The following is a 26,847-nucleotide window of genomic DNA, read 5'->3' on the forward strand; positions in this document are numbered from 1 at the left end:
TGTGGGCATAATACAGACACACACACACACACACATCTGTGCAAAGCAGCGCTCATCATGAAATAAAGATGAAACCAGGACTTAGAGAAAATCTAAAGGGGAGACTGCCATGAAAGCATCCATAACTGTGGTCATTTTTTAATGAAGAAAGCACAAGCAATTTTCTCCAAAAACCAGCTGCAGTGAAACAAGGGATACACTTGCTAATTAATATGCTTAATCTAGAGCCCTCTACAAGACTCCCTGTGTACCATATCTGCAAAAAGAACAGCATCCTCAGCTGGGTAAGGGCAAAGTCTTCTCCTTGCCCCAAGTCCAGCTGGTTCTCTCCATCCCTGAAAGCTCCTTGGCCAACAGCCCCATGGCTGTTGCACCCTCATGCACGCTGGCCCTCTAACCCTTATAATTACATTTAACCAACCTTAATAACTCTTCTCAAAGGCAATCAAGATCTTTTAAATACTGCTTCTTGCGAGTTTTCAAGGAGAATGAACTACATCGAGCCAATCTGAATAACAAACCATTTGGAGCTAGAGGATAGCAGTCCTTGTCTTCTGAACAAATATTGCAGTTATCAAGCCAAATTTACTTGGCTGAAAGACTTAAATCATGAGGCTTCTTATGAGGGAGCCAAGTTACAATCTTAGCAACAGGGTCCATAATGTTTATCTGTAAATCAGTATTTATTATGCATTTATTAAGGTTGGGATTTCCAAAAGCGCCTTTCAAGAGTAAGGTACCCAATTCACGGGCATAAATTTCCCTCTGCATAGATTATATCACATCATTAGAATTCCTCTGTAACAAAACAACACACGAAGGGAAGAATTAAAATTCAATAATCCGCTTTAACAAAATTCAAGGGCCAAAGCAGGCTCTAAACACAAACATTTTAGAAAGCATCAGACCACTGACTCTGGTGGAAATCTCTCATTTCCAACAATTTCTGATTCAACACAAGATGATTCCAAGAGCTAAGTGCTGTAAAAAACTTGCTTACCTACAGAAAATCCCACTGCACAGCTGAAAGGCCATCAAATGAACACAAAACCCTTTGACTCAGTGCTGTCAACAGTGGTATGTCTAAGCCTAACATGATTTGCTTGTATGGGAAATCGGCTGCCTGCCTTTCTAGAGATGCATGGCTTGAGTTTCATGAGCTTCAATGAGAGCACGCTAAACTTGCTCATTGAGTAGTAAAATATTTCTACATTTTATTGGAAGGCAGACAGACTATACCACTGAATAGTCCAGGTCTTTATCAGTTGCTTTTCCTAACTTGTCTTAAACCAGACCTTACATTTTTTACATTTCTTTCGTAAGAGTGATCTGCTTTCTTTAAATACATCACACACAGAGTGAAAAATAACAATCACAGAAAATGAAAAGAAGAAAAAGAAAAGAATAAAGAAAATATTTTCCAGGAGAAGATGCTGTAGATGTAACATGATATTCCACTACTGCAAATATTTTAGTACACATGCCACTCAGAAATCATCCAAGTCACAAGTCTAGGAAACTTTAATACTTTGTTAGGTAAACATTCCATTCATTATCTAGTTTTAAAATCATTTTTTCCTGGCAATGGGAAACTCTATTTTTGTCCTGGCAATGGGAAACGCTATCAGACACTAAGAAGTCATATACTATTATAAATGGTGTTAACTGGATAATTTGTCATCGAGATTTATACCTGAGGAAGAATAAGACAAATATTACCCCTGTAGCTGCAACAGAATAAAACATATTTTATTGTTTTTTTATTAAACACGAGAAGATGCAACATACAGCACAGGATGCAAGCAAAGGATGCAAGCATCATGGCAGCAGTGGCAGATAAAGACTTTCCAGTGGCTAAGCTCTTTGACTGTGGCAGAGGGCTCCCAAAGGAAGTGTTTCCTCACATCGTATGCCTTTTTAATGTCTCCGGATGGGTAAAATGAAGGCCAGTTATGCCTCTCAATCAAAGCACTGCAGACCGATCCTGTTCTCTTTTAAACAGGCCTATGGCTTAGGAAATCAGTGGACCTGAAATTTGATCTCTCATATGATTTATTTGCCATCTTCTCTCATTACACAAATATAAATATAACAGGCATTTTTCTGCAGCCCTGAAATGATTCAGAATTAATACCAGATGACAAAACGGACCATGTACCAGGAGGGGAAAAGTTACAGTAAAAGCTCCTTCCCATTAATGGGGCCATTCATTCATATGACCACTATTCCACAGGGGAGCTGGACATAAATTATATATTTGACATCTAGTTATAGACGATCATATCTGACATAATGAAGTTATAATGGAAGGAGTTTGCACATTGTTTGGTTATTAAGTGGCCATTTTTTGTCCCTGCACCAGGTGCAATGGTGATAGGCCATACAAATCATCCAGAAGAAATGCCAAAATGGGCTCCTTTACTAATAAAGCACCACACATGTTTATTAATTTAACAGCTTGTCTTATGTCTCCCCCATCTGCTCATTTAAAACAGTTATTTGCCCTATAAATATTTCAGAATGAGAAGTGTGGCCAAAAATTAGTCTGGCAGAAAAGGGAAAAAAAAAAGTTTGAGAAGGGTCTCACGCTGTATGCAGCACTGCGCTCTTTTTTCCATGTTGAATTGGTTCAACAGCTTTTTTTCAAGCCGGTAATAGGACATTCACTTTAGATTAGTGATGCTTGAGGGTGCACCACCATAGCTGACTCTGCTTTCCAGCTGTTGCCACTGTCAGGTGGGTGAAAACTTCCACCACTGATAGTGAGTGACACAATTCAGTACAGCGAAAATGAAACCCACTGTCAAAAGAATCTCCTGGGTGGCTATCTATGTCCATTTTGAGCTTATCAGGTTGTATAGTAGCTTCAAACAGCCTACAAAGAATAACATTTCAAAGCATCTTTAAATCACAGTTCATGCTGATCTCCATAGCAAAATTCCTTTCTTTACAAAGCAGCAGCTACCTGGTAAAAAAAGCTAGTTTAAAAGTGCTTTTTTCTTTTTTTTTTTTAGATGACTAGGAATAATGGAAAAGGTGTTAAACATCACTCAGACTGTTCCTCCTCCACCCCAAAATCTTTAAATATTTTCAAGTGTAAATACTTTGAACAGTTCCCACCAGCATACAGGATTTAGCACTCCTCCTTGAGAGACTTTGTTAGCTCCGGCTTTCTGCTAGAGCGAACGCTGTTATCTTATAAATAAACAGCAATGCCCCGAGGTGCTCTTCTGCAACGAAAACATGCATTCCAAAGAACTAAGAGCAACAGTTCAACACCATAGTAAAAAAAGAAAATAGCAAACGGCATGCAATTAACTCTTTCTGACTATGGATAGCTACAGGACGTAAAGCAGGACCTTGCTGATGATAACAAGCAAACAGGAGGACTGCAGGCTGGCTGCAAGATTTCCAGGAGCTCTGGCTACTCCGGTTATGATACTAGTTATCACCACCCATGATATCTAATGAGGAATTAATAAATACAGAGCATGGCCCATGTTCAAAGCAGCTGCCTGCTTCAGGGAAATCAGTGTAGTCCAGGAAGGTGGACGTTTTGGTATGGATCTGAGCCACAACAAAAGATTTTCGGAGAGCTCTGGATAAGACTGAGAAAGGCATTGTATCCTTCTATGAGAGCTCACCCCTCCACTGTCTTCACAACCCAAACGAGCTCCATACCTGGCAATGCATTCCTGCATCTGCATCTACCACACTGCCCAAAACCCACCCTGTTGACATACTGAGCTGTTTGAAGACTCATCTCCAGCCTGGAGGCTGAGGGCTTTAAATGAGCCTGCCCATCATGACAAAAAGCAGAGTTCAAATGAAAAATAAACAAGCAGCAAAGCAATCCAACAAACAAATCTGTACAGACTTTTTCAAAACAAGGCAGCTGAAAATTCACAGTATATGTGAAGCTCATAGTCACTGCAAAACCTTTCCATTCACTGTGCAGGTATGGTGAACAGTCATCTCCCATCCAATCGGTGCAACACCAGTTACCTGCATGCCTCATATACTCTGCTTTCCTGAAAAGCCACGTGGGATGAGAAAATGTTGTGTGTGTGTTGCTGGCTTGCTGCAATGAGCACTCACACCCCATGTCGGAGGGAGTGAGATACGCCAGTGGGCTCAGGCCAGTCGTGAAGGGGAAGCCCTGAGAGCAGTCATACTTGGAGAAAAGGCTGAGCAAAAGCAAAGAAGAAAACCCTGTACACGATCAAGGAAGAGCAGGACACTATATAGCACTCCAGCATTGCATAGGGAAAAAGGGAATAAGGGTCCGGAGCACGGGGGACCCCAACCAGCATCCAGTGCATGGTCCTCTCTTGGCTCAGGCATTGAATTAGCCTCTCCCCAGACCCTCTTGCCTGAAGGATGGCAGGAAAATAATATCACCTTAAGAAGCTGGAAACATATAGCTGTAACTAATTCTAAAAGGAAGGAGAAGGATGAGTAAAAGCGGGACCTCAGAGAGAAGCAGAGGGACACTATAAAGGACTCTCGCGCTGAGGGAATGGCTTTCCTGGGGGACTCAAGCAGAAAATGAAAAAGCCTGGAAACAGGAGGTGCCTGGCCACCATCGGCTCAGAGCAGGGACTCCTGAACAGCACCTCTCTTACAGTGCTGGACCCGGGGAGGGAGAGGCAGGAGAGCTGGTATCTCAGGGCCTGGTGAGCATGGGATGCGTGACGCTGGTGTCAGCTTGAATTAAGGCAAGGAGTGCCATTGGGCCTCGCTGCCCGGCGCTCCCCTTTCTCTGGACCTGGGAAGGAGGACTGGGGCTGTGCAATGAGCCCAGCTGTCAGATCCTCCCACATCATCTGCAAAGCCATCGACCCTCTCTGGGACCTTTGGGAGAGAAAAAAAAAAAAAAGACCCAGAATGTGTGCATCCAAAAACCTGCTCTATTTTTGGTAATAAGATTTCGCAGTGCTTCTGACGTTCAGGAATGGTTCTCCCTCAGACGTTGCAAATGCAAAGGGGGAGAAAAATGGCAGAATGGATCCAGCTTTTGAAGGAAGAAAACACAAAGGGACACACCACTGAGCTGGAGAAGAAAGGGAAAAAACAGCAAAACCTCTGGCTGTCTCGACATGCTGCCCAAGGGGTAGGGAGAGATTCTGAATCTACAGAGGCTGAACCTCACAACTGAGGTTTACAGGAAAAAAACCCCACGGTGCCTTAACTGGGACCAAAACAACCTCCCTGGCTAGAGAAATCTGCACGGAAGGGTGAGAACCTCCCATCCCTCCTTTATTTGCTATTTATTTCTAAAACTGGGGACCAATACACGGTTTTGCTTATCAATTCATGTTTCAGAAATGTACTGACTTCAAGCATATCAATCTTCAAGACAACTACTCCCTGAGCTTCAACTTTGAAGGAAATCTTTGCAAAACGCTAGCTCAACAGGGGAGGAGAGCTCCTCAGACTGCCTAGCTTTAAACACCAGGCATATATTTCATGTTTAATATGATTCCACATATATGCTAAAATCTGCATCTATAAAGCTTTATAAACAGTTTTAGTGTGTGGATGCGGTGAGTTTAATTCACTTATTTGCTGTGTTTTAGTACCTCACAGAATTTGAGTCCAAACACTAAATTTAATTTATTGCTACATATGATAATTCCATAAAATCCCTTTCTAAGCCAGAGTATCAGCATCACCCTCATCTGTGAAACTACTTGCTATTGTCAGTAACCAGCAATCCATTTTTAAACACAAGTTTAATCTTCAGTCTATGAGATCATAACCTGAGGTCTCAGCTACCCCTGGAATTATTCTGCATACGGTGACGTAAACAGTTGCGTAAAAATCATGTAATCAAGTCCAGATCATTAAGACTGAGAGGAGGTGTAAAAATAATGGTTAACGGTGCTTCATATACAGAACTAACTTTAAAACACCCTCAAATTAAAAAGGGGGTGGGGAATAAGAAGTATCTTGATAAAAAATGCTGATTCAGAGCCTCATTTCTATGAAGTGATTTACAGTGTCATTACTGTGTTACTGTACAGAGCAGTGGCTCAGAGTAATTACCCTCTAATGCACGATGACACTAATGTACTAGTAAACTACTGGAGTTTATTCACTACTAGCATCAGGACTCTGAAAGGCAGGTAAAAATGCCCTGCATGCATAAACAATGTGTGTAAATGTCACCAGTGATAAAATTTTTAAAAAGGAGAAGGAAGAAGCAGTTACAAATAAATCTGCCAGCTGAGAATTGCAACTGCATAGACCCACAGGAGCACTAAAGCTGTGTCGTTTTTTAATAATACAGGAAGGAATGATGCTTTTATATCCCTACCCTGGCTCTATTTCCATTTATTACAATTAAAATTGTACAGTGGCTTCTTCTTTTTGCCACTCTAAATGCAACGTTGACCTGCACCTGGTGTTCAGCTCAGTGCGAGGGGGAAGGCGGAAGGGAAATGAAGAGCATCAAAGCAACAGCCAAAAGCATTAGCGGTTTATGACAACTGTCATACTGCTGCTCTTTTTTTAGAGTTCCAGAAACTGGAAATGTGGAGAACCAATGAGAGCTTCAGGACAGAGGTGGTTTTGTCTCCTTTGTTTAAAACAACTCTTGTGGTTACGAGATGAAGCTTGGAACATGACCTGAGCATGTCCTAAGCTATCAGAAAATGCAGCCAAACAAAAAAACTTCATAATCCTTACACACTTAGGAAAAAAAAAAAATATTACAACACTCTAATGGATTTTGGGCGCTGAGGCTAGAAATGAGGCAGCAGACGCATAAGTAGAACTACACATCCCAGATCCCAGGGCCAGAGGAAGGCCTTGCTCTTCCCCCAGGAGACAGTACCAATTACTATGTTTTTAACACCCCCTAGTCACCAGCTAATAGACTGATGCCTTCAGAGCTGTCTGCCTCCCTGGCCCTCTCCTATTAAGGTACACAAGGGGACGTGAGTCCTTTTACCAGCACGTAGCAGCAGTAATATCAGTCCTTCCACCCTGAGCAGCCCTTTCTTTAAGATCTCTCAACAGGGGGGATGGTGGTGGGGTGTGGGGGGGTGGAGGTCCTGGTGGAAGCAGTTACTGTGGCGGTTTATGTTGGACAAACTCCATTTTACCTTGTCTGCAAGCGCTGCAACTGTTCTGCCTGACCCACTTTGCCCTGCTCCTGGTGGCAGTGCCATCCATCTTGCAGAGGTAGCTAGGCGCTCACGAACAGAAGATCACTGAAGATTTTTGGTTTTAGATTTTGTCTTTAGCTCTTTTACCTTGGAGAAAGCAGGCATAGCTTCTTTGGCTGCTGCTGTTCCAGTGTCCTTGAGTCTTCCATAGGCTGCTCCAGACCCCACAGCGAGGATTTACATTGACCTATTCTAAGTAAGCCCTGAATCATCACATCCCACAGCAAAGACAGACTTGAGCAAGAAGGTCCTGGAAGTCATAACTGTCTCTGCCTTACTGGAGTGCTCTGCTAAAAATCCAAGGTAGTAAATTTTACTACAGAACTGGAGGTTTTCAAGTGGCTTAGAAGAAGCTGATCTCAAATGCACGTGTCAAATCTCAGGGTAGTTCACTCAAAGCTGAATGGAGGTTATGGACTGCCAGGAGATTGTATGTGACCAGCCCAATGCACGACAAGACCAGATTTGGAGAGAGGACTGTGGAACCAGCATCCTCACACCCAAGCTCCACCACTCAGCACATGGTTCCACCTTGCAGCAATGCAAGAGGAACCACCAAGTAATTATAGTGCTGAGGCTGGTTCTGTGCAGCAAGAGTGAATTCCTTAGTTTTTGTTATGCATCACCTAAGAAAACACACATTCACACTTACAAAGGAAAAAACCCAGCAAATGTTTACTCGATCAAGTTACAGATCTAGCCACATGGATGCTGGTGGAAAAGCTCACTTAAAACTAAGGGAGCCTTCCATGCCAAGAGCATTAACAGTATGCTTTAATTTAGCCCACAAAGTCCTTGGGCCATTTGGAGGAGCAGGGTTTGCAATTGCAGCTGCAATTCACCGACACAAAGGTTGTTGTCTCCCAGAATATTAGAGATGGATAACAAAGTGAGATTTAGAAGACAACTTTCTTCATATTACATAATGACAGTGTGCCTATACAGATTAATCTTGCATGAACACACTGTGTTTTTCAATTGTGAGCACTTAGAGAAACACATGCACACGCAAACACATACTCACAGCCTTAGAGTGTGGGGGCAGAATGGCAACAATCACTACAAAGGTCAATCCCGTACCCTTCCTGCTACTGTAGCACCCTTTGCAGAGTAGGAGAAAGGAAAAACCCCAAACCTAAACTATAGCGCATCTCCCTGCTAACGTGCTTTGGCTGTCCTCTTCTTCCCCTTCTCTTCTTCCACAACCCTGTGTTCATACACATTTCTGGAGCTGACCAAGAAATCCCTCCATATACCTGTTTGATTTTAGCTTTGCTATTATCCATTCCAAGAAGGAGAAGCTGGTCACTTTGATATCCTACCTGAATACTGACAACCTAATTAAAAGGAGCAAAGGGAAGTGTAAGAAGCCTGCACCAGCACAGATGCTTGCTCTGGGGCCAAGCCCATTTCCCCAGGCCACAGGGGCAAACACTGGGTGTTCATCACAGCACAGCCAGGGGACGATCCTCCAAATGAGGCAGAGAAATCAAGGGCTCACATTCATATCACTTTATCTGCACCATTCAAGAGAGGCACCTATCTTAGCAGGGCTACTAGGGACTCAATCCTTACGTATTGGCTACTAGCATTGCTCCCGAGGGCAATCAGCTCACCTAAAATTTGAGTCATCCTCTAGAGTGAATGTGTCCCCTCACCAACTCTAGAAAAAACCTTGACCAATGGCAACAAGGATTGAATCCAGGCCTGAACCACCGCATGACCACTTCTGTACCTTTACTCATCTGAGGGGCTGCTGAAACCTGCCTTTTTGCATCCTGCCACCAGCTCCCTGTACCTGTCTGCTGCCATTAGGAAGGAAAGGAAGAAGGCAGAGGACAGGACCTAAGGTATTCCTGTCCCTGCAGAAGTAAACTAGTGGGAAGAGCAAAATAGCTTGTGAACAAGATTGTATGTTCAAAGCTACATAATGGGGCACATGGGACACGGTCATCTCTCATACAGCTCTCTCACAGGAATTAATTTCCTCCTGAGAGTGTCCTTGGATGGAGGGTGGTAACTTTACTGCGGAGGCTCTATGAACAAATGAATGATATGCACTTACGCCTATGGCTGGTTCGCAATGCATGTGCATGGAGACTGTGTCACTGACTCACCCTTGGATGGCAGTCTCTCCAGATCCGAATCGAGGTGGATTGGTGGGGCAATGTAGGAAACCTGCCCATGGTGAGCCTGCCCTGTGGACAAATAAGTGTTTTAGTTCTGCTGTTTCCTACAGAGATCTATCAGGGCTATAATTAAACATACAGCATTTTTATGGCACTGGATTCAAAACAGGTTTGCAAGTATTTTGTTCTATTGTGCATTTTTCACAATGAACTTCCATTTTGTGGAGATACCCGATGAAAAGTTGAAAACACTCCCATTTCTTTTGCTTCTTCCATGCAGACATGGGTACTATGCTGAACTTTAGTTATACCTGCTTTACCACTACCATGTACATTTTGCACGATGTTCTTTTAAAAGGCCATATGCCACAGAAGACAACTGATTTCACACAAGCCCATTCAATCTGTTAATCGCACTCTAAGAGGGAAGCAAGCATTTCTGTGTCACAGCAATTTTTGAAGGAAGCATGGTATGAAGTACAACTGCATGTTTTTCCCACCTGCAGAAGATGCAGATATCAGTTTGCAGAGCTTGGCATTGCTTTCACCTGGGTGGAAGCTTTTTGGTTCCCAACACCGCCATGCAGTTTCCCAGTTGGTAAAGACTCAGTTCTTCTCCAGTAATTTGGAGGTAACTATATTGAGAAACTTCTATTTATAATAAAAACATGTTGTTATAATTCATCTATTTACTGTAACAATTTACAGGGTTGTTAATCTCTTTTTCTAAACATGGAAAGTTAATGACACATAGATTACAATAACAGTTAGAGTAACCTTCCCGTTTCAAGTAATATTCATGCTGCAATAAAAGCAGTTGATTCCTCTTATGAGACACATTCCAAATAATTAATACGGCTCCCTGTTGACACTTGCTGTTGTTGCTCCAAGCAATTTCCAAGCTAGCGTCACAGGCAGTGGAGCAGTGGTACAGTCTTTGGGCTTCTCTGTAATGACATCCAGGAATACCACGAGCGCAGTATGCTGGTGCACATAATACGTTGAAAACATCTCTTCAGGGGGATAAAATATTAATGGGAAAGGGGGAAAAAAAAGAAGTGTGTCTGAGTGGGCAGGATATATTTACTGCTTTACACTGAGGCTTACTCAGATAATTTGTATTATTAGCCATTACAACAACTGGACATTATTCAGGTTTAAAATCTACTGACACATCATAAATTCTATATTTGCTTTTAAGTGCTTTAACATGGGAAATCTGCTTCAGGCAAACTCATAGGTAATAACAAGTTACCCCGCTTTCCCCTTCTCGTTTACATGTTAAAAATCCATTTGATGTCATTAGTGAGAACAAGTCATCATTTAATAGCTGCTCGGTTCTGCAGCAGAAACAGGCAGACAGTCTGCTCTCACTCCAAGCTGCTCAATGTGCAGGATCAGTGCCCTTATAACCATAGGACAGGCTGCCCATTTGCTGCATCAAAGATACCACTGAAACGCAAAATAGCTGAGATTGGCAGGGAGCTCTGGAAATCACCTAGTCCAGCCTAAGGGCAACAAGAGCCCATGGCAAGTGTCCAGTCCGATTTTTAGTATCTCCAAGGATGGAGACTCCACAACCTCTCTGGGCAACCTGTACCAGTGCTTGGCCACCCTCACAGGAAAAAAAAAAAAGTTTTTTCTTACATTTAAGTGTAATTTCCTGTATTTCAATTTGTGCCTCTTGTCCTGTCACTGGATGCCTCTAAGAAGAGCCTGGCTCCATCTTCTTTATTCCCCCCCATTGGGTACTTATACACATCGGTAAGATCTCCTGGATCACATCTGGTCCAGGCTGGACAGTCCCAGTTCTCTCAGCCTCTCCCCACATAGAGATGCTTCAATCCCTTAATCATCATTATGGCCCTTTCCTGGACTGGCTCCAGTAAGTCCCTGCCTCTCTTGTACTGGGTAGCCCAGCACTGGACTCAACATCCAGGTATGTCTCACCAGTGCTGAGCAGAGGGGCAGGGGATCACTTCCCTTGACCTGCTGACAATGCTCTGCCTAATGCAGCCCAGGAGGCTGGTGGCCTTTTTTGCCCTATGGGCACATTGCTAGCACATGGTTTTGTTTTGTTTTTTGTTTGTTTGGTTGGTTTTTTTATCAACTGGTCTTCTTGGGACCAAGTGATCCCAAATACAAAAAAAGAATGATTCTGCATGCTTAAAGGGCTAGCCTGGAGTAAAGAAGATACATGCACAGTATATAAAAGACTACAAAACATCTGTGTAGACTGACAACATTACAATTCAGTAATAACTATGGAAGTTTATGAATGTTTTATAAAAGCTTTTACCTAATATGGAGGAAGCAGTAGCATCAAATGCTCTCTTGTGCTAAATGAAACAATTTGCAGAAAGCTTTTATCTACTTGCTGCTGATGCAAAACACACTACTTCCAAAAAAATATAAAACTTGACTTCTGTTAGACTTGCAATGCTAATAAGTGAAATTTTGGGTTTTAATTCTCTATAAAAAAGCAATGCAAACAATTGTTGTGCTTCATCTTTTGTGCATGAATGCCAGCTTAGTTGCTCTTCAGATTCATCACAGTTTTCCCATATGAGGAACAAAGGCTCTCCACTGCTATATGTGGCCCCAATTATACATTCAGGATCAAGATACCTTATAAACTGTCTTGTTAATCAACAGAATCACATTTTTTCTTTGGTTTTACTATTATTGGCAACGGTGACATATGAGAGGGTTGAGGGAAGGGAGGCAACGGGGCAGTGCCTGAAGCAAGCCCTAGCAATGGGACTGGTACACAAGCACACAGAGAAAACTCTGAGTCAGGAGGCCAAACTAGAGGATCAGAGTAATGGTCCTTCTGGCTTTAACGGTATTACAAGTTTTGCCACTGACTCCATTAAAAAACACAATTTTACCCCATGGACCTATGCAAGATTTTGAGGCTGATATCACTGTTGTGATTTAACCCGGCAGGCAGCTGAACACCACACAGCTGTTCACTCACTCCTCCCCCGCTGTGCGATGGGGGAGAGAATCGGGGAAAAAAATAAAATTTGTGGGTTGAGATATAGACAGTTTAATAGGACAGAAAAGGAAGGGGAAATAATAGTAATAATAATAATGATAAAAGAATATACAAAATAAGTGATGCACAACACAATTGCTCACCACTAGCCAACCGATGCCCAGCCAGTTCCCAAGCAGCGGTCACCACCCCTCAGCCAGCTCCCCCCCAGTTTATATACTGAGCATGACGTCATGTGGTATGGAATAGCCCTTTGGTCAGTTTGGGTCACCTGTCCTGGCTTCTCGCTGGCAGGGCATGAGAAGCTGAAAAGTCCTTGACCAGTGTAAACATTACTTAGCAACAAGTAAAACATCAGTGTGTTATCAACATTACTCATACTAAATCCAAAACACAGCACTACACCAGCTACTAGGAAGAAAATTAACTCTACCCCAGCCAAAACCAGGACAGTATCCACTCCTTATTCTATACCATCTACGTCATGCCCAGGTCCCACACTTTCCAATACATTCCAATCAATCACCACCACTTTCCCTGTCTTTTGATATACACACACAGATATCATTCCCTTGGTCTATGGGCCATCCCTCTAAAATGTTCACTGAGTTCATTTAGTCCATGACTTTGGGTTCCATCTGTCATAACAGTCCTTCAAGGCAGGAAAGATGGTGTGTGGTGTTCAATTGTTGCATGTTAAAGCTAGTTCTGGTTCCATTATTGCTGTGCTTGTGCGGTTCTATCATCGCTGCACTTTGCTCAGTTTCATCAAAGTTCATTCTTTGTTAATCTAGGTGATTCTTATTGTAACACCATGGCTATGGCATACAGCCACCATAGAAGTGATGATAGACAGTATTGTATAGCAATCAACATGATACAATTTAATTCATTGGTTATTCTCATATATTGGTTAAAATAAATCCCTTTGAGGTACACACAGGACTTCCACATCCTCCCGCCTCACCCACCAACTGCACCCAGGTCCTTGAGCAAAAGCAATCCCACGAATGGGCTTGCTTTTGCCTGAGGCAGGAATAACACAGACTGTCTTCCCCAGCATGTATTTTACGTGCACTACAGGGACTTTATCACCTTCTGCAGTATGTAAAAGTTCTGACTGGGCAGGACCAGCTCGATTGGCAGATCCCCTAGTGTTGACTAACCAGGTGGCTTTTGCTAAATGTGTATCCCAATGTTTGAATGTCCCACCACCCATTTCTCTCAGTGTAGTCTTTAACAGTCCATTGTATCGTTCAATTTTCCCAGAGGCTGGTGCATGATAGGGTATGTGATATACCCACTCAATGCCATGCTCTTTGGCCCAGGTGTCTATGAGGTTGTTTCAGAAATGAGTCCCGTTGTCTGACTCAATTCTTTCTGGGGTGCCATGTCACCATAGGACTTGCTTTTCGAGGCCCAGGATAGTGTTCGGGGCAGTGGCATGGGGTACAGGATATGTTTCCAGCCATCCGGTGGTTGCTTCCACCATTGTAAGCACATAGCACTTGCCTTGGCGGGTTTGTGGGAGTGTGATATAATCGATCTGCCAGGCCTCCCCATATTTATATTTCAGCCATCGCCCTCCATACCACAGAGGCTTTAACCGCTTGGCTTGCTTGATTGCAGCGCATGTTTCACATTCATGGATAACCTGTGCAATAGTGTCCATGGTCAAGTCCACCCCTCGATCATGAGCCCATCTATATGTTGCCTCTCTTCCTTGATGGCCTGAGGTGTCATGGGCCCACCGAGCTATGAATAATTCACCCTTATGTTGCCAGTCCAGATCCACCTGAGCCACTTCAATCTTAGCAGCCTGATCCACCTGCTGGTTGTTTTGATGTTCTTCAGTGGCCTGACTCTTGGGTATGTGAGCATCTATGTGATGTACTTTTACAACCAGGTTCTCTACCCGGGCAGCAATATCTTGCCATAATGTGGCAGCCCAAATGGATTTGCCTCTGCGCTGCCAATTGTTCTGCTTCCATTGCTGCAACCTCCCCCACAGGGCACTTGCCACCATCCATGAGTCAGTATAGAGATAGAGCACTGGCCATTTTTCTTGTTCAGCAATATCTAAAGCCATCTGGATGGCTTTCACCTCTGCAAACTGACTCGATTCACCTTCTCCTTCAGCAGTTTCTGAGACTTGTCGTATAAGACTCTGTATAGCCTCTTCCACCTCTGATGCTTTCCCACAAGATGACAGGACCCATCAGTGAATAGGGCATACTGCTTCTCATTTTCTGGTAGTTTATTATACAGTGGGGCCTCTTCAGCAATGTGTCACCTCCTCCACTTGTGATATTCTGAAATCTTTGCCTTCTGGCCAGTTCATGATTACTTCCAAGATTCCTGGACAACTGGGACCATTGAGTGGTCAGTATGACTCACTTACTTCACATAGCATCAGTTGCATGATGTGAGAGGGGATCCTCCCTTTGAACATCCAGCCCAATTTGAACACCAGCAGCCAGGGTGCCAGGAGGAGCTGTGCTTCAGTACCAACCACTTCCGAAGCAGCTCAAATCCCTTCATATGCTGCCAATATATCTTTTTCAGTTGGAGTATAGCGGGCCTCAGATCCTCTGTATCCCCGACTCCAAAACCCTAGGGGTCGACCTCGAGTCTCCCCTGGTGCTTTCTGCCAGAGGCTCCAAGTAGGGCCATTCTCCCCGGCTGCGGTGTAGAGCACATTTTTTACATCTTGTCCTGCCCGGACTGGCCCAAGGGCTACTGCATGAACTATCTCCCATTTAATTTGTTCAAAGGCTTGTCGTTGCTCAGGGCCCCATTTGAAATCATTCTTCTTCCGGGTCACTTGATAGAGAGGGCTTACAATCAGACTGTAATTTGGAATATGCATTCTCCAAAAAACCCACAACGCCTAAGAAAGCTTGTGTTTTCTTTTTGCTAGTTGGTGGAGACATGGCTGTTATTTTGTTGATCACATCCATTGGGATCTGACGATGTCCATCTTGCCATTTTTTCCCTAAAAACTGGATCTCCTGTGCAGGTCCCTTGTCCTTACTTTGTTTTATGGCAAAACCGGCCTTCAGAAGGATTTGGACTATTTTCTTCCCTTTCTCAAAAGGGAAGAAATGATGTGATGTCATCAATGTACTGCAGGTGTTCTGGAGCCTCACCCTGTTCCAGTGCAGTGTGGATCAGTCCATGACAAATGGTAGGGCTGTGTTTCCACCCCTGGGCAGTTGATTCCAGGTGTACTGGACACCCCTCCAAGTGACAGCAAACTGTGGCCTGTACTCTGCTGCCAAAGGCATTGAGAAAAAAGCATTAGCAATATCAATTGTAGAATACCACTTGGCTGCCTTTGACTCCAATTCATATTGAAGTTCTAGCATGTCCAGCACGGCAGCACTTAGTGGCAGCATGACTTCGTTCAGGCCATGATAGTCTACTGTTAGTCTTCACTCTCCATTAGACTTTCACACTGGCCATATGAGACTACCACAGGGTAAGCGAGTCTTACTGATCACTCCTTGGCTCTCCAGTTGACAAATCAGCTTATGGATGGGAATCAGGGAGTCTCAGTTGGTATGATATTGCCTCCGGTGCACCGTTGTGGTAGCAATTGGCACCTGTTGTTCTTCAACCCTCAGCAACCCCACAACAGAAGGGTCTTCTGAGGCACCAGGCAAGGTAGACAGCTGTTTAATTTCCTCCGTCTCCAAGGCAGCTATACCAAAAGCCCACTGGTACCCTTTTGGGTCCTTGAAATACCCTCTCCTGAGGCAGTCTATGCCAAGGATGCACAGAGCCTCTGGGCCAGTCACAATGGGGTGCTTTTGCCACTCATTCCCAGTTAGGCTCACTTCAGCCTCCCATACAGTTAGCTGTTGGGATCCCCCTGTCACTCCAGAAATACAGTGTACCCTAATGCCATCAAGCTATAAAGGGTTCTGCCCCTTTATAGCTTGATGGCATTAGGGTACACTGTGCACTGGTGTCCACTAGAGCCTTATACTCCTGTGGGTCTGATGTGCCAGGCCATCGAATCCATACAGTCCAGTAAACCTGGTTGTCCCTTTCCTCCACCTGGCTGGAGGCAGGGCCCCTCTAGTTCTGGTTAGAGAATTTGTTACCCACTTCTTGTAAATGCAAATGAAAAATGCCTTTATTAAGATCAGAAGTAAAATCAGCCCTTCTACTCTGTCTGGGGAACTGCTCACTGGAAACTGGAGCAGCAATTTTCCTGGAAGAACCCCCTTTGGTGATTGTTTTTCCTTGCAACTCATGTGCCCGTGCCTCTAGGGTCAAGGTAGATTTTCCATCCCACTTCCTCATGTCCTCTCCATGGTCACACAGATAAAACCATAGGGTGGCCCATGGTGTGTATCCACTATATACTCTCTCTTGAGCAGAGGGACTCTTACTCCTAATGGCTGAGATACTGGTCCATACAGGTGGAGAGTAGGACATATCCTCTTTCAGTTGCTGGAATTCCTGGGACAGTTTTTCAGATAGTTTTTCCACAGCTGAGACACAGGCCCATAGGGAGGAAGAGAGATTTTCTTTGTATTGCCAGAGTTGGCCAGCTGATTCATCCACCATTTGTTCCTCTCCGTCTTTCCAGGTCATTACTGCCAGTGAGTTTCCATGTGATGATAGTGCGCTCCATACAAACTTCTGCCACATGGGTTGTGTGCACCAAACTTCATCTGGATCTTTGGATAACTGCTTGTTGTTCAGGTCATCATAAATCACCTCCAGCATAGCTAACTCCCTCAGGTACTGGATACCTCTTTCCATGGTTGTCCACTTGCCTGGGTGACATATAACATCTTCCTTGAAGGGATACCTTTCCTTCATGCCTGACAGGAGTAGCCACCAGAGGCTGAGGGCTTGTGCCCCTTTTCCAATTGCTTTGTCAATGCCCCCTTCCCTAGAAAAGGGTCCCAGCTGCTTGGCTTCCCTACCCTCCAATTCTGGGCCCCATTAACCCAGCATCAGAGTAGCCAGGTGACAGTGTGCTCGCCTGGACAATGACTGAAATCTTTTTGCATATCTTGCAGCTCACTCAGGGATAAGGATCAGGTGGTTACCATCTCATTTATGGGTTCTGCCTCTTCCTCCTCCTGTTCTCGTGATGGCCCTGGTTCATCTTCATCCCTTACTAAACGAGCTGATTTTCTTGCTTATTTCTTCTTGTGTGTAGGGGCAACTGATACTGGCATGGGTTGGTTCTCTGGTTCAGCTGCAGTGCCTGTCGCCGGGGTTTGAGTAGCTGCAGTGCCTGTCATGGGGGTGTGAATAGCCGCAGTGCCTGTCGCGAGGGTTGGAGTAACCACAGTGCCTGTCGCCGGGCTTTGAGTAGCCGCAGTGCCTGTCACCGGGGTTTGAGTAGCCGCAGTGCCTGCCGTGGGGGTTGGAGTAGCTGCAGTGCCTGTTGTGGGGGTAGATCTCTGGATGGTATTCTTAAATAGTTGTTTAACCCTAAACAAGACCTGAAACACATTCAGGAGACATAGCAATAGGAACATGCTGGTTTGAACATCCCAAGGATATTCAAAATTATCAAGAGCTGTTGTAACTAGCCTGAAGGAGAAAGGGAAGGTGAAGGAGTGGGGCAAAGTGTCCCCTCCATCTCCCCCATAGACTGGTTCTCCAGGAAGAAAAGGTAAAGAGTGTAATTATTAATAGTTTCCTAGAGGTGGCTCCCGAGGTATGGAAATGATGGCAATACGAAGTACAAATATCAGATTAGTCTCACGACCAATAATTTATCATATCATAAGCCAGTGTTACACAGTGCAGCAAAATTATAACCTTGATCCATCTCACAGAGGTGATAAACAGCACAATAGGGAACATCTACCGCAAATAAGGTATTACATAACACAACTTTGAGAGCAAATAAATCAACATTGTGACCAGCGACTATTAAACCAACATAATGAATGATTACAAGTTTGCCTTAACGTGCTCTGGTCAGATCTGTTGTTATCTCAACCCTTTGTACCCCACATTGGGAGCCAAAAGGACTGTTGTGGTTTAACCTAGCAGGCAGCTAAACTGTTCACTCACTCCTCCCTCGCCGTGGGATGGGAGAGAGAATTGGGAAAAAAAGTAAAATTCGTGGGTTGAGATAAAGACAGTTTAATAGGACAGAAAAGGAAGGTGAAATAATAATAACAATAATAATGATAAAAGAATATACAAAATAAGTGATACACGACACAATTGCTCACCACTAGCCAACCGATGCCCAGCCAGTTCCCAAGCAGCGGTCGCCACTCCTCAGCCAGCTCCCTCCAGTTTATATATTGAGCATGACATCATGTGGTATGGAATAGCCCTTTGGTCAGTTTGGGTCACCTGTCCTGGCTGTGCCTCCTCCCAGCTTCTCGCTGGCTGGGCATGAGAAGCTGAAAAGTCCTTGACTAGTGTAAGCACTACTGAGCAACAAGTAAAACATCAGTGTGTTATCAACATTATTCTCATACTAAATCCAAAACATAGCACTATACCAGCTACTAGGAAGAAAAACCCTATCCCAGCCAAAACCAGAACAATTACTGGTGCAGCTCAAGTCGGTCGCAAAGACTGACGGGACTAGTTTTGCCAAGTGACACCAAATCCCAGTCCCTTTTGCGTGAATTTTGCAGTTTTGGATGCTTACTTCAAGCCCCAACTCCAGGAATGAATGACTCCAATCTCCCCCTCTCCAGTTCCAGCTACTGCAGAAAAACACTTGAAAAGGGGAATGTGAAAGCCTTAATGAAAAAAGGGATGGCAGAAACACTCAACACCTCCCTCTCCAAATTGCCCGGTCCTTCAGCTGTTTTTTCTGCATGTTGGGTCTGAGCCGACAATGATGCAGCACCGGCAGGTGGGACACGGCCTCCCTTGCCTGTGTGACTATCTCTCCAGCTGTCAGGCTTTCATTTCTACCCACACATCTATTAACCCATGAGCGTATCTGATCGACCACTCTTTGACCTGAAGAGCTGCCCACAAGCTAACCAATACTGACTTGGTACCTGTGCCTATAGGAGAGGAAATGGTTGGTGTCAAGTCCTTCCTGAATTTTGCAGGATGCTCCGAAAATAACTGCACCTCTTTAAATAAGTGCCTCAGTTTTTAGTTATTTAAAAAAACAAACAAACAAACAAAGCGCCAGCTTCCAACAAAATACCAAAGGTCAAGATGTCTCTGCTGCTGATGGAAAGTTGGGCATGCCTCATATCATAACAGCTTGCACGGCCTTCTCCAAATCCCACCCTGACTATAACCATCTGGTGTTTCTGCAGCCGTCTCCCAGGTAAAAAAGTAAACAGCAATCAAACGTAATCATCAAAGTAATGTGCAATGAAGTTGCCTATTTCATATCTAATCGCTAAGGTTGGGCTCTGTTTCCCTTATTCCTCTTGCTGGCGAGGTCTGGCCACCGACATGGCTGATGGCCATGGCTCCCCGTGAGCGGCAGGAGCAGGGCAAGGGGAGCAAATGGGCAACAAGGGCTAACACTGGAAGACAACCATGGGTCAGTCCTTGTCTGCTTTTTTTGCATCATACCACAAGGATTCGGGTCTGGCCAACACTGCATAAATGTCAAAACCATCTCAGGTGAGACAGGGCAAACAGGAAATGTGACACAGGTAGCCACAAAGTCCCTGTCTTCTGCTCACGCTGCCTCTCTCAATGAGGACAGACATACAGCATCCATAGTAGCCAGGCCATATGCATGTGGTGTGGAAATAGGAAAAGAAGCATGTTTGGTAGCAGCAATTTTGGGAGCAAAGTATAGATATGACCTTGAAAGCCTACCTGGTGGCACAGTCTTCCTCGGGTAGAGGAAAAGGGAGAGATGTTTGCGGATTAGAAAAAGTGCCTGGCTGGCCATTATTTTCAGGCCTGACACGAGAGAAGCAACACATTCAAACACAGCCAATAACTTAGAAGAACAAAGATAATGTTTTGTGAAGACTGAAGGAAACAAAATAGCTTTGCCTAAAGAATTTAAAAAAAAAAAATTTTAAGGGATCTGGATGCTCTCAGACAGAAAATAAACATCCACACATCTTCAAAAATCTGTCCCTAAGTGATATAGTCATCTACAGATGCCATGATATAAATCTACAGAAAAAGATCTGTGAATGCACGGACTAACCAAGGAAAGTAGCAACAAAGCAGTCTCATCTGTTTATCTGTTAAAAACACTTCCCCCAATCCTTTTTGGAAACATACCCACTGTTTAGGCAGACCTGCCTCCTGACCCTATTCTGAGTTTCCAGTGCCCGTGACATTTGATTTTTCTAGAGCACAACTCCTATCGTCATGTGTGCACGCAGGAAACCTTTCTGCCCGGCCCTTGCTCATTTTCTCCCTGAGACTTTACTTGCACTGTTACAGAGAAAACCTGAAAAGAAAACATAAAACTGGAAGATTCAAATCCTCAAAAGCAAAGAGAAAGAACACCAACATTTACTAGACTAAAAATAAGCTTTTTTAAAACATCTGATGAGAGACCTCTTAAACACCTGATGACTTGCCTCCTAAAGCTCTGGTGCTGGCTATGCCATGAAGATAACTAAAATCACCAGAATGGCTGGTCCTCACTTTTCTCTACTGCTCCTTTGCCCCCTGCCCATGGTACCGTGGTGGGGATGGACAGTCATGCACCTAGACAGTTGTTCTCCTTCATGCCTGACCCAGCTCCAGCAGCAGCAATGAGAAGCCACCAGGAGATACATTTTTTAAACAAACATGCTTCAAACTATTTGTCTCAAGTGGTAAGAGTCCCTGTCCTCACCCAGAGGTGATCATTGCAACACATTTGTTTGCTGCCATGTCAGACTGCATCTCTTGCTCAGTTTTCCACCCATTTTCCAGCCTCTTTTGGTATGTTTTTGTCTTCCATGGACTCACCAGTTCTTAAGATCCTTCTTAGACAGCCTAGCTAGCATTTCATGCGGAGGATTTAATTTAGTTTTGTGCTGGTACCTCTGATGACCTGGTGCTCCCACGCACTGCCTCTCCTACACCCCTTGTTGTCAGCACCTCCAAACGCAGCCACCTCCATGGACTTAATCCCTCATTCTGTTTGCCCACTTGCTTGGATCACTAATGAGTTAAGTTAATAACTGTGAAACCACACATCAATTCCTGAGATTTTAATTTCAGTTCTTCACATAAACTTTTTTTTTTATAACAATGGGATGGGCACATACTAGGTACACTAAATATATATTCTAAGGAAAAGCCTTGGAAAACATACAGACAATTTTACAGATAAAGTATACTTTGCATGCTGTGGCCTTTTTTTCCATATAACTGAAAAATTCCCTATTTTTAAAACCAGTCCAGTTTGTCTGTGATTATCTGATCTTAAAAAACAACATTACTTTTTGGCCACTTTTCTGTAATCCTCTAACTGTTAACGGGATTTTTTCCAAAATCTAATTTATTAGCTAACTGACGACTACATTCCACGTTGTTGGATTGCAGTTTCCAGCATCATCACTCTCATCCTCTTTAACTTCCAAAATTAGTACATTTTTTTCTTGTCCTTTTTTCTCCACTCATGAGTCTTTTTGAACTCCATAATATGTAGGCATATATAAAAACATATGGAAAGAGAAATTAAAAAGCTGGTAGGTTTGCTAACAAACTCTTCTGACATGCCATTAAACAAATTTAATTCAGACCTATTACTCAGCGTATATTCAGACTTCTCCCGACAGCCTTTTTTTCTGCCTTTCATCAGTGACTATCTTTACAAAACATAATTTCCTCACTGCCCGCCCTTTTCCATTTTGCATTAAAAGCTTTCTTTTTAAATAAAGCTTTTATAAAGCCATTCCCTACCTCAGACATGTCAGAGTTCGCACTGATTCTGTCCACCGCTTCATTTATTCATGGACTTTTATGGAGTATCTCTCTTTCACCTGTACATCTCTCTTTCATCTTTCATTGTCCTTTTAACTCCTTAGGGTAGCAGTAACTCATCTGCTCCCTCTTCTTCTGTCCCTCCCAGGTTTATTTCCCTGTCCTTCCCCTGAAGCCGTGCATGCCTCTGAATACAAGAAAACTCTTTTCCAAAGGGTGCTCTCCAACTACATTGCCTCTGCTCTCTTGCTATTCTGCCTCTTGTATTTCATACTGGGAACCATTGCAAGCTTAAAGCAACTGCAGCTGGAAAAGTAGGGTACCTGCAAGCATGGCTGCATGCAGAGAGACTTCTGTCTCCTGGTCACAGCTGCCTTCTGAAAATGAAGGTTACCAAAACCAGCAGCCTCAATGGGCACTGACAGAGAGCCTACAATCCACGCCAAGGAGAGGGCTCCTGTGCAAAGCCAGCATAACAAGCAAATGTTTCTTCTCCCATACTGTTCTTGACAGGAGAAAAGTAATAATATTGCGACTCTATATGTTGTTTAGCTATACGTTGCTTTTGAAGCTGTCATAAAATATATATAAAAGCAGCTCTTTCAAATGCCAATATTGTGTGCTGGTGCATCTTATCTTACAGGTGTAATTTAAAGTGTGAGCGTAGGAGATGCAGGACTGCGTTGGTTTGTTTTGGTTTTTTTTTTTACTAAAAATCTGCTTTGATATGTGCATTTTGCTTCTGTGCCTTCCAAAGAGAGGGGTCAACAGGAAAACTCACAAGGAACCAATTTGCAGACGAGGTAGGTTCTTACCTCCCTGTCCCAAGCTGCGGCCAAGTTCCCCAGCACTGACCAAAGCAACCTGCAGGCTCAGCCACGGGGGCTGCCAAATGTGAAGAAAACCCTGGAGCTGAGGAAGAAAGCTTGATGAAGGATGCAGGGAGAGGGGTGAGCTGGGGAGACGTTTGGCTAAGTCCTTGTCACACACACATCCCATGTTTTAGAGTAAATGCAAATCCAAAAGCAGCGCCTGGCAGCGTGTTTGTGTGAGCAGAAAGCGTGATAAAATGGACTAGTCTTTTTCGCAGATGTACTATTCCTGCTTTGAATCTGTCACAACAAAAAACAGCCTTAACCATGAGAAGCAGGAAATCAAAATGGCCTTTTTTGATGACCAAACTGTCCCTCATGTGACAGCCATTAGCTGGGAGGGCCTAAGCTAGGTTTGAACTACAGGCAAAAATAAGGACAAAAATAATGCCAAAGGAATGGGTTAAAAACTGCCTGAGTATTATAGCAGCTGGAGCCATTGGAAGCTTTTCACTAGTGGCAGCTGCATATTTTCAAAGGAGCATTTAGGACTCAGAAACTCATGTCCCAGCTGAAGTTAGAGGTGAAGAAGCTTCTACAAGTCACACTGAGATTCCTCATTTTGCTGTGCAAACATTGTAACTTGTGTTTTGTGTTCATATGAACCTCATCCCTCTGTTAAGGACTTGAAACATTTGATTTAGCAGCACCTTGGCTCCAGTGATGCTCTGCATCCTCCAGTGCACGTCCCAGAATTTACCCTGCGGTATGAGAGCCTGGTATAAGGGCCAGGGAGGAGGAGGAGGAAGAAGAAGAAAAAAACGCGGGAAATATTTCACATGTGCCATTATAATTAAACAATTTTAAAGACCTCCTATCTTCCCCCCATACGGCAGCATGTGGAGGAAGGCCATATCCAGGTCTGGCTTTCCCCAGCGCCCAAGGCGAGGAGCTGACCTGCAGGGCTGCACATTTTTTGAGCTTTGCTCCCCAAAAGCTTGCCCGGCAGGCTAAGGAAACACGACACGTTGTATTATTCTTCCCGTCCCAGATGTGCTTATTGTGCTATGAAATACAATTTACCGGTCACCTGCGCTGGAAAACAGGGGGGAGGAGAAGGATTTTGGTGCAGAGGAGACCGAGGGAGTTGGAGCAATGCAGTCCTCGGAGCCCTGGGGCAGATGATGAATATTGGTAAACACAAACCACCCAGAGTGGGTTAAGAAACAGTGAATACAGCGAAGCCCAGGGAGGTTTTCTTGGCCACCTCTCAAAGATTTAATTTGATATGAAGAGCGTTGTGCCAGCTCCTGCTGTGCTTGCTCTGCTCTTGTCCCAAAAGTCAAACAGGATGTTTCCAACTGCCTTAGTGGGTCAAACCCAGCCCGTTCTGCCTCAGATGAGGTTGAAAAGACTTGGGATGGAGAAGTTAGGAAGAGCTTTTGGTGGGAAACCTAGCCAAAGCAATCCAGTCCATCTCCTGCAGAGGCAAAATTGTTCCTTACATTGTTTTGAAAGGTGTCTCCTCAGGGCTGCCCACCGCTCTCTCCCAGACGCTGAGCAGCAGATCTTGCCTTCAAAAGATTTCATCTTTGTTTTCCCTTTCTTGGGGACGGGAGGAATCCTGCTGCCTCCCCACCTGAGATGTTTCTGCTGTATTTTTTCCTGGTTGCTTGCCCTTTTCCCCCTGCCTGTACTCCCTTAGGGCCTGCCCTTTGCTGCTGTGCTCTCACTATCGCCCACATTTCTTGTCTCCCCCATCTCTCTTAGCTGGGCACTCTTAACCAAGGGTGCAGCTTTGTGTTATAGTTAACCCATTTCACGACGGTGTTCCCTCCCCTGGGACACGGCCAGGCATCTCCATCCCCTCCCTTGCAGCAGATGTGGCAATTAATGCAAGCACAGAGCGAGCTAGAGCTAATCTGATGGAAAACAAAAGGCAAGAATACCACCAAAACCAATAATTACTAGTTGTCCACTGGCTCAATGAGCAGAACCAATTCAGGTTGCTGTGGCGGCAGTGCCAGATCTGATGCAAAGGGAAGGGCAAGAATAAAAGAGGCAGGGTGGGATGGGGACAGCTATCAGTTTAACTGTAACATAAAACCGCACCTGGGAACAGTAGTGGCATTGTATCTGGGCATCTCCTCCATCCCCACGCCAGACTCTCTCCTTGCCCCAGGGAGACTCCCACCAACTGCATCCTTTCTTCACTGCTTTTCAGACAGCTTTTAATCCACCTGCCAGCATAATTTAGAGAGCTATGTCTCACAACTCCAGGTCAAGGGTTTTAATGAAAGTCAAATGCATTACAGCATGCTCACTCCTCGCAGGCAGAGCTTGGGACAGCCCTGTCTTTCTGTTACTTGTGCCGCTCTTGTTCAAGCAGAAAGGGGAGCAGTGGGGGAAAAGAAGCAATCAGGCAGTAGCTCTTGCCATGTTGAGCTTAAATTTCAATGGCAAAGCATCCGGGGTGGGTTATCAGAGAAATCAGCTGAGATGCTGGATTATGTGGTAGGAGACACGTCTGAAGCAGACAGGTAGATCTGTGAGTCACTAGCCTGGAGATGGCAATTGAAGTGCCTTGTGGTTTCAAATACTGTGAGATGTGGTCCGAGAATTTGTCACTCTCACTTTCCTCCCTTGGTGACAGCCTATAGCAGATGTCCCCTCCAATTCTGCCACTATTTTCTAGCCTGTATGTCTCTGCATGCGTAGCATGGTCTCCATCCCCACGTCGTACCTCCCTGGTACTGCCTATATGTCTGCTGCGATCCTCTCTCTTTCTCCTCCGCCAGCTCCCGAGCAGGCGAGACCTTGCCTCCACTCACCTTCTACGTCAGACAAGTCTCTCTCCAGGAACTCGTGATTGCAAGCCTCCAAGAAACAATTTGAGTGCACAGGCCTGCTTCTCTGGCTCCCGACATGCATCCTCTTGTCCAGCTTAATTAACTCCATCTTCCATAGCCACACGACCACATACCACGCAAACCTTAACTCCTATCTTCCATGGGTTTCTGTGACTATTCCTCACTGCAACTGCAGCCCAGAAAGGACTGCCAGACAATAAAACATTAAAGCAGTCTTCTTTGTTACAGCTATTTTTATCAACTGCTCTCATTAAGGAAGTGCAAAGAGATGAGTAATTTGTTTTCCGAGCAGGTCAGTGCACCCTAACTCCATTAATCACTTCTTTTGATCTGCAATGGGAGCCTTGAGACAGGCAGTACAGCCTGCCTGGCTCTGCTTCTAGCTTGCTGCCAAGCTTCAGCTACGGTGCAGAGTCCCTGCAAGAGGGGATAGACTCTATCCCAAAGCGAGTGATCAAGCAGTAAATGAGATTAACGCTACGTTATTTGATGAAGAAATGAAACAAGGGTGGGTATTTTCTCCATGACCTAAAAGAACAGTAATCTAAGCTACCTCATCTTCTTTCTTTTTTTTCCCTTACTTCTTTCTTTTTGACATAATATAAGGTATGTCTCAGCATGAAGGACATGGCTGCCTGTAGAGAGATTTTGACAACTCCCCTCTGAGTGCTAAAATGCTGTCAGCCGAAAAACTGAGCTGTTTGGGCAAATTGATCCAACTCTGACAGACTTCCTCTCTGTTTTCATGTTTTCTCTCTCAATCAAATGCCTCCTAAAGAATCCATGTTTTCAGTTCAATCTCAGAGAAGGGGGAGAAGAGGGGAGATCACCTACTTTTGCTGCACTGTTCATCATTAACCTAGCTGGATGGAGAAGCCTGTGAGAGGAAGAGGAAGGTCTTAAAAGTCTCTCACATCGTCCCATTGCACACAGATAGAGGATGTGAATACAACAGTTTCCCTAACTCACATATAGCAACTGCATATGGAATTTCTGACTGCTGGCGAG

General features: G+C 44.3%; 1 protein-coding gene across 1 annotated transcript in view; it reads right to left on the reverse strand.

The window, feature by feature from the left end:
* ADGRL3 (adhesion G protein-coupled receptor L3) overlaps nucleotides 1–26,847 on the reverse strand; it is a 516,059-nt gene that overhangs the window by 129,529 nt on the left and 359,683 nt on the right. Inside the window, exon 7 of the mRNA XM_072862688.1 lies at nucleotides 9,290–9,370. Within this exon, the coding sequence (XP_072718789.1) occupies nucleotides 9,290–9,370 (81 nt within the window). The remainder of the gene's footprint in view (nucleotides 1–9,289; nucleotides 9,371–26,847) is intronic.

The sequence above is a fragment of the Ciconia boyciana genome, chromosome 5, assembly GCF_034638445.1.
Source record: "Ciconia boyciana chromosome 5, ASM3463844v1, whole genome shotgun sequence".
Taxonomy (NCBI): Eukaryota; Metazoa; Chordata; class Aves; order Ciconiiformes; family Ciconiidae; genus Ciconia; species Ciconia boyciana.